The sequence below is a fragment of the Drosophila guanche genome, unplaced genomic scaffold (assembly GCF_900245975.1).
Source record: "Drosophila guanche unplaced genomic scaffold, DGUA_6, whole genome shotgun sequence".
Lineage (NCBI taxonomy): Eukaryota > Metazoa > Arthropoda > Insecta > Diptera > Drosophilidae > Drosophila > Drosophila guanche.
Genome location: NW_022995747.1, coordinates 4,268,167 through 4,275,522, shown reverse-complemented (window position 1 = coordinate 4,275,522; position 7,356 = coordinate 4,268,167). Strand labels below are relative to the sequence as shown.

At 45.3% G+C, this 7,356-nt stretch overlaps 1 protein-coding gene across 1 annotated transcript; it reads right to left on the bottom strand.

The window, feature by feature from the left end:
• Positions 1-46: 46 nt before the first annotated feature.
• On the bottom strand, positions 47-7,347 carry LOC117583463 (2-oxoglutarate-dependent dioxygenase htyE). The gene is made up of 6 exons (XM_034271769.1): positions 6,984-7,347; positions 5,247-5,570; positions 1,554-1,669; positions 737-1,495; positions 492-676; positions 47-359 (listed from the first exon to the last, which is right to left on the bottom strand). The coding sequence occupies exons 2-6, from the start codon at positions 5,329-5,331 to the stop codon at positions 290-292; spliced, it is 1,215 nt and encodes a 404-aa protein (XP_034127660.1). The 5' UTR covers positions 5,332-5,570; positions 6,984-7,347; the 3' UTR covers positions 47-289.
• Positions 7,348-7,356: the final 9 nt, after the last annotated feature.

Below are 7,356 nucleotides of genomic sequence, written 5' to 3'. Positions count from 1 at the left end.
ACTATATTATATTATATATATATTTATTATACAAAGGGATATGATATGCATGTATGAATATGTATGTATTGTGGTGTACCCATGTACGAGTACATTCAAGAAATGAAGCAATTACAATCGTATGGAATAAAGTAATAATAATAAAAAGGTTCAAAACATCAAATGTGTTGCTTCTTCATACTTTTCATTCTACTCGTAATAAACATCCCACACGATGATCTTCATTTCTGCTCAGGTAGAGATGCGACAGGTGGGTCGAAGGCGCAGGCTGAAGCCGTGTTACCCCTCATTATGAGTGATTGTTATTGCTATACGTATCTCTAAACTTTTTCTGTATTAACTGATATGCATTGTAGACTCTAGGTAATTTACGGCCATCATTCGTCGGACGATAAGCCAAGCAGCAAAAAAGAAAAAAGAAACGAGAAAAATAATATTAGCACAGGAAATTGATTTTAGTTGAGTTCAATCCTTTTGATTTGGACTCTCACCTTTCTTTCGCTGCCTTGAAGGACTTCTTGCGCTGCTTGAGACACGCCCCATCCAGTGCGGCATCGGGATTGGGCAGATCGTTGGGCGATATCGTGGTTATGTTATCCGGATGACAGAAGTAGGCAATCGAGTGCCTGCCCCGAGACCGCACAGACTCCTGTTCAGGCACAACGACGCGATGTTGCTGAATTTAAAATAAGACAATTAGTCGGGAACATATTATGCAAGGATATACAAGACTCACCAAGGCGGGATAGCGTTCCTGGGTCCAAGTGTTCAGAATTTGGCCACAGTTAACCAGAATGGAGCCGGGCAGATGGCCCACGCGATGCCATTTTTCGCTGCCGGGCAACTTCACCTCCAGCCCGCCCTCCGAGTCCTGGGCCAGCAGCGTAAACGTGCCGTAGTCCACATGAGGAGGACAGGTGATGACGGCACCGTTGCCAAGCTTGTGCTCGAAAAGCTGGCCATTTGGCCCGTCCAGCTCATTTAGCTCGGCGTCGTCGCGGGGATTGTTCTCGGGACGGAAGTCCGGCTGGTTGGACAGACAACGCTGGTAGCTGTAGAGACAACGCCCCTTGATGGAGTCGTTCTGGCCAGGCTCGTCGTCCACGATCGGGGGATAGTAGAGCATACGCAGGGAGGTCATGTTGTCGTGGTCGCCGGACAGCATGTGTGAGTGCTTTTCGAGGAAGAATGTGGGGGGAATGTCCAGGGAGACGGCCAGCGATTGCAGAATGAAGCTGGCTAACGCCTTGAAGTCCGTGGCCAATGTGCTTATGTGGTCCGCGAATCCCGGCAGCGGCTCTTCTGGCAGATTCTGTGCATTCAGTGTGCAAATGTTGAATGCATGCCTCAGGTCGGGAGCACCGGGCTTTCCGGCGTACCGCTCCTGGCCGCGACTCACATAGCCATGCTTGTCGCCGTCTGTGCGGATGTAGTGCTGCTTCACGTCTGGCGGTAGGTCCACAAAGTCATCCAGATGATCCCAGGCAGTCTTAAGCTAAAAGCAGACAAGAATTAGAACTTGAAATCAGGGGGGGTGATAAAATTCTTCTTACCTTCTCGTCGGATATGCCATGGTTGACCAGCAGAGCCATGCCCTTTTCGGACAGGGCCTTTTTCAGCTGGTGGCCCACGCGATTCACCACTGACTTGACAGGCACCTCCTCAATCCCTGGAAAATACAATGAAGCAAACAAAAAGGCAGTGTTAGTTGTTGTGGGAAAAGCCAGCGGAACCCCCACTTAATCGTCGATTGGTTTACGAGTTCTTGGAAAACACAAGCAAGTATCAGCCATAGCTGGCAATCTTTAAGTACGGGTAATGACCGTGTGTTTATGGCACACCTATGTATAAGGAACACCTGCCATAAATAACCGACTCTCGGGCACTTGAATGCTTTGAATGATTTGAATGTCACGGCTTGCCCATTGAGAAGCGTGGCTGAGCAGTATAATCCACGTGCCCGTAACACAACATCAGCAGCGTCCAGCAGGCAGGTGAATCGTCTTAGACAATCAATCCCCCAACCCCAGAATCAACCCAGTGGGCGGCAAACTTTCAATGCCGCACAAAAAGGCAAGAAAGCAATAAAGGTAGTAAATGCAATCAATTTCAATGCGAGCGCAGCGGATGGCGTTGCCGATAATGGCCACGACACTGGCTGTGTGCGCAGCGGAAAATTAAATAGAAAATGCAAGGAAAACCGCAACGGAAGTCGATTCCGCCATTCAGCACGTGACCCTGCCGTGCCAGAGTACGCCCCAGATATATGTACTCGTCGCTCGTTTTTATCTGGAATTGTGTGCTCTTCAAGATATCAACTGGGGGTTTTCCCCATGAGGCGGGCCTTCGACAGCTGTCCTCTGCCTTCTGTTATTTTGATCGCCATGAATGAATGCACGGTGAATGCAAAATAATTATGTATATCCCAATAAGAGCTATTTTTAGGTTCCTACGTTAGAGCTACAACACTCCACCCCTCCTTCAGCCCATGACGCACTCTTCCACATACCCGTAAGCTGATAAGCAGTTTTCAGTATCAGAATTTCACAGTTAATAACAATTACGTTGTGTTGCGTTTGAGTTCTTATCACTGAGAGTGCTGTCGCCAGGCGGCAATTGCTGGGAAGTGCTCTTCCACTCCACGTTTCTAGATGGGAGGCATTGAAAGCCCCAGAGTCACAGCCCAGATGATGTTCGGAATCATGATGAGGCTCGACGAGAGGTCAGTCGAGCGATGAATTGAATGAATTCAATTGACAACACAACAAATCGCCTTTCCTTTTCATTAGAAGTCGGTCCAGTTTTATTTTTAAGGTTTAACATTTTTGTTTTTTTTTGTTTGTGTGCGGTTTCTGTTTGCATGCAATTCAATTAGGCGCCAATTGGGATGCGAGTCGCTTTTCAATTTGCCATTTTCAATTGCCACACATGCGTACATGTAGTGCGAGTACGGGTACGAATGCGAGTTGTTAGTGCTAACTTGTTGCTAATTTAGCTAATTGAGTCAGTAGAAAAGCAACAGAATAATTCCCCCAATGAAGAGGCCAATTCGTTTGAAGATCATCTCGATTCGCAGTCGTGGAACGCAGCCAAAGAGCACTACAGACACAGAAACGCAAAAAAGATGCTCGACTCTCTTTGATTTCCATTTGGTATGGCATACGCTTGTGTTTTTCTTTTGTAAATTTGTATCGATGAAACTTGATTGGATTTTATGCATTAACGACCAGCAATTAACTTTCGGTCGTACTTAAGGCATTCCTTTTGTTTATAACTCAATTGCTTCTATGGTTCCAGTGATAAAGATTCGAGTATTCAACCCCATGCAAGGTACACATGTATTATTGGCAAGCACTCATCAAGAAGATTGGCTCTGCAAATAGATTGAACCACTAGCAAAAGTCAAATTCAAATTTCATTGGCTGGCAATTTTTAATTCAATATTTATAGACCTATTTGCTTTCGATTCATATGTATATAGTATATGGCTATTATGGCAGCAATTTAGTTGCGTAATTTTTGCAGAGGAGTATGGCCGTGCAGTATGTATCATTTATTTATAGAAAAGTGAATTGCGGGCCAGGGAAAGTGGTTGCCCTGCATGGGGGAAAATGGTTTGCAGATGTGCTACTAATGGAAAAAATAATTCCAATGACATTGAGAATACAAAAGTCAACGGCATCGGAGGAGTGCCACAGCGTTTGCCATGGCAGGCAGGCGGTAAACAGAATACAGAACACAGAGTAGTATTTGTACCTATCAATAAAGCTTAGCATCAATATAGAGCTGAAAAATGTAGATACAGTGTGAGAATTAACCGCGAAATTATGGTTGAAGGTTTCCGTGTTGTTTGGCCAGCTGTCATGTCTGCTCGCGAAGATCCGCTGAGAGCTCAATTCATTCTGAATTTTGGATCAAATTAACATAGGGTCAGGAGGAAAGCCGCAGAAGTCTGCCCAGTTCGTTAGTGGCTATCAGCAGAGAAACGAGCCAAAACCAAGCGCCGGGCACGTCAGCCACAACAACCGAGAATCAACAGGTTTAAGCTGGTTTCAATCGGTTGAAGAGCTACTTAATATGCTCACTGTGTTGGGTTTTTTGTTGTTTTGGTGGTGTATTTATGAAATTTACTTGTTAAGTGGGAAGTAGCCCAAAGCGGTGACCGAGGCGAGGCGTTGCCTGGTGACGTGCCTGGGATTCACTTGAACAAATGCGTCAGTGTCCCCAAAACTGTTGACTGAGAGAACTCCAGCCGGGAAATACTACCTAAGCAAACAGCTCCCCTTGTCGACTGGCCTCCATTGCAGGTCTCATAAAACCGTACAATAATTTTCAACAAAATCAGGTTTCGTAACACAAATAAATACAAATGTAAATAAACGCACTGCGATGATGCGTTGTGTTTGAGTTTCCGCACTGCTCGGATGTCGCCTCCAATTCGGGGGACCTACAAAAAATTCCACGAATGCCACAAACCACTCAACTATAAAATCAGACATGCACGAGTCTGTACGAGTATGTATTGTAGTTCAAAAACCTTTCCACCTCGGAGCCAAGCAAAACAAAAACTAAATATAACAAGAAATATCCAATTGAAGTTCCGATGACATCAAAATGCCGCAAGACAAAGATTAAATTGTGTGTTTGGGGGTCAATGGCTCTGATCTGTGATGTTTTGGTGCTTGAAAGAGAGAGGGAAGGTCAACAGTTGTTTGCAGCAAGGGTACTTATCTAAAAGTTCTAAAAACAAGAATTCAGGGGCTTAAATTGCATGTTAAACAAAGAGTTTCTGTAGTTACTTTATATTCATATGCTGCCTAAGCGCTTAGAGTATAAATTCTTCGCCAATACCTTTATGTATAAGTACTAAGAGATTCTATCTCGCTAACTTGTAAATCACATTTGCATTATTCATCTTTTAATTTGTTCGCACAAGGGTCCCAGGTGCAGGTGTCAGTTGCACAAGTCAATAATTACTTCCAATTAACTACGATGTAGCTTGAACTCCACAAAACACGGCGCAATCCAATGACTGCAATTAAGGGAGAGGAGAGCCATGGACTGAACACGCACAGCGCACAGTCACCCCAAACAGTGGACAGATGACTCAGCCAGCAGCAGCTGAGACTGTAACCAATTGCGAGAATACTACGAAGGCTATGAAGCTCTGAACTGCTTTGAGGCGAGAGGAATTTGACTAGATGGGGCCGTCAAGATGGGGAGAAGTAAAAGATAGAAGTACTCACCACAGTGTGCCAGATCAATGATCGGCACTACGCTGCGCGACAGGAGCGTATCTAGTTTGTCGTCACTTGATTTTGTCTTCAGCATTTTGTTTGTTGTGATGATGATGTCGATGAGGGGAGGAGTATGTGCTCGTTTCTGTATCTGTCAGATGTATGGCTTTCGTTGCTCCTTTACTGCTGGAGTTCTTTGGTTTCAGTTCTGGTGAACACTTTATCAGGGTGCCCCTGGAGAGACAGAGCCAGTCCCCAACCCCGAACCGGAGAGGAGTGGAGTGGTGTGGAGAGCACAGTGCACTTTCAGCGCCGACGACTGACTAAATGGAACTGAATGACGATACGAAGAGAACTTGATTATTATTGTGGCTATTTGTTTGCTGGTTGGTTGATTGTGGATTTGCTTTTCAGATTTCAGGCGAATATAAAAACAAATACTAAAATCGCACATACGAGGGTTTATTGTTTTTGTTTGAATTTATCGTATGTTTGTGTTTGGGTTTTTTTGGCTTTTGGCAGAATATTCTGGCGGTCGGTGAGTGACGCCAAAAGAGGCGGCAACGGGTGGGAGAGACCCACCGAAAACGGAACGGAGGAACGGCAGGCGACTGGGAGTGGGAAGGGCGCGTGTCGAAACTGTTCGATCTATTGAATTTTTGGGTGCGATCGGGGCGCGCTTCTTCAACGGACTGACTAGCTGCTCTCATTCACGACTGCGCGCTGCCTTATGCCGTATCTCACCTGACAGTTGAACGATTCTGCGTCAGTTTACGATTGTATTTTGCGAAAAAAGAGTCAAGCCAACAACTGATTGCAAAGAGCGGGAGTGTGTGTGCGTGTGTGTGTGTGTGAGTGTGAGAGGGTACTCACACTCTAGTATCTCTGCCTGCTTGAGCGTCGCAATTAGATAAAATTTAATCAAATCAAAAATTGTGATAACTAAATTAGCACTTGCTTATATACTCGTACTCGCACTCGCACTCTGTACGTCTGTGAGTACTTACGAGTACGGTTGTTGTATGGTAAGCATTTGCCAACGAAAGGTGAGACTATCTCTACAGTGCCAAAGAGCTCGAACACAGGTAGCGTTGCCCCGTACCAGTCTGAGTCTGTGTCTCAGTCTGCGTTTCAGTTTGCTTTTGCAATATTTGCGATGGCCATTAACATGAACGTGGCTCAGGTACGGGCTGTATACGCTGTCTCCTGTTGCGGTGTGGGCATGAAAAGGCTGGCAAACTACTCACGCAGACAATCACACACACTAACACGCACCAATACGCTATGTATCTGGCAGATCTCGTTTAACGGACTCAGGTGTGAGCGAGCCTTCATGCATTTCACCCCTTGGCTCAGCTGGCCAGCTGTTTTTATAGAGCGTCGGGTCGATCGTCTGTTTCTGTTGCCATGCGGGCTATCCGCTGCCGCTCAGGAAACGCCAGATGAGCCGCACAGCACAGAACAGCCCAGCCAAAGAGCAAAGTCTGGGCAAAGTCTGAATCTTCGAGTGTCTGATGCATGTGTATGCATGGGTACGAATCGTGGATCGTGGATTGCAGATGGTGGGGGAAATACAACACGATCATGAGTAAGCATTTGGTTTCAACGGCATGAAATTTCGCCTTGCCTCTCTCAATGCAACACAAAACAAAACCAAAAAATATTTATTTTTTAGCCGCCTATTCAGCTGAAATTGTGATTTATATCGCAGTTATTATTTTTGTTTTATTTTTGCAGGGGGCTTACAGTGGAAACACGCTTTCTTTTTTCGCACAGGTTTCGCTTTTCATCGAACGAACGCCAGCCCCAGCCGCGGATTAGTTAGTCAATTTTTGTATCACTTTCTGGTAGTTTTTTTGCACACTTTCCATCATTTTGTAACACACTCGCGAATTTAACCTAGATGCAGATACACAGATACACCTGAACCACGGGCGCAAAGAAACGAAACAGAGAGAACGACACAGAAACCCAGACTGAAAACTTTCCGCTCTTTTTCTGGGCACGTTGTGCCAATTTGGAACTCAATATTTAGCTCAGGTAAAGAACAGTGTTTTCAAATAGAAATATGTTTTTCTTGGGAGCACACAACAAACAATTGAACGCGCGGCGGGGTTAA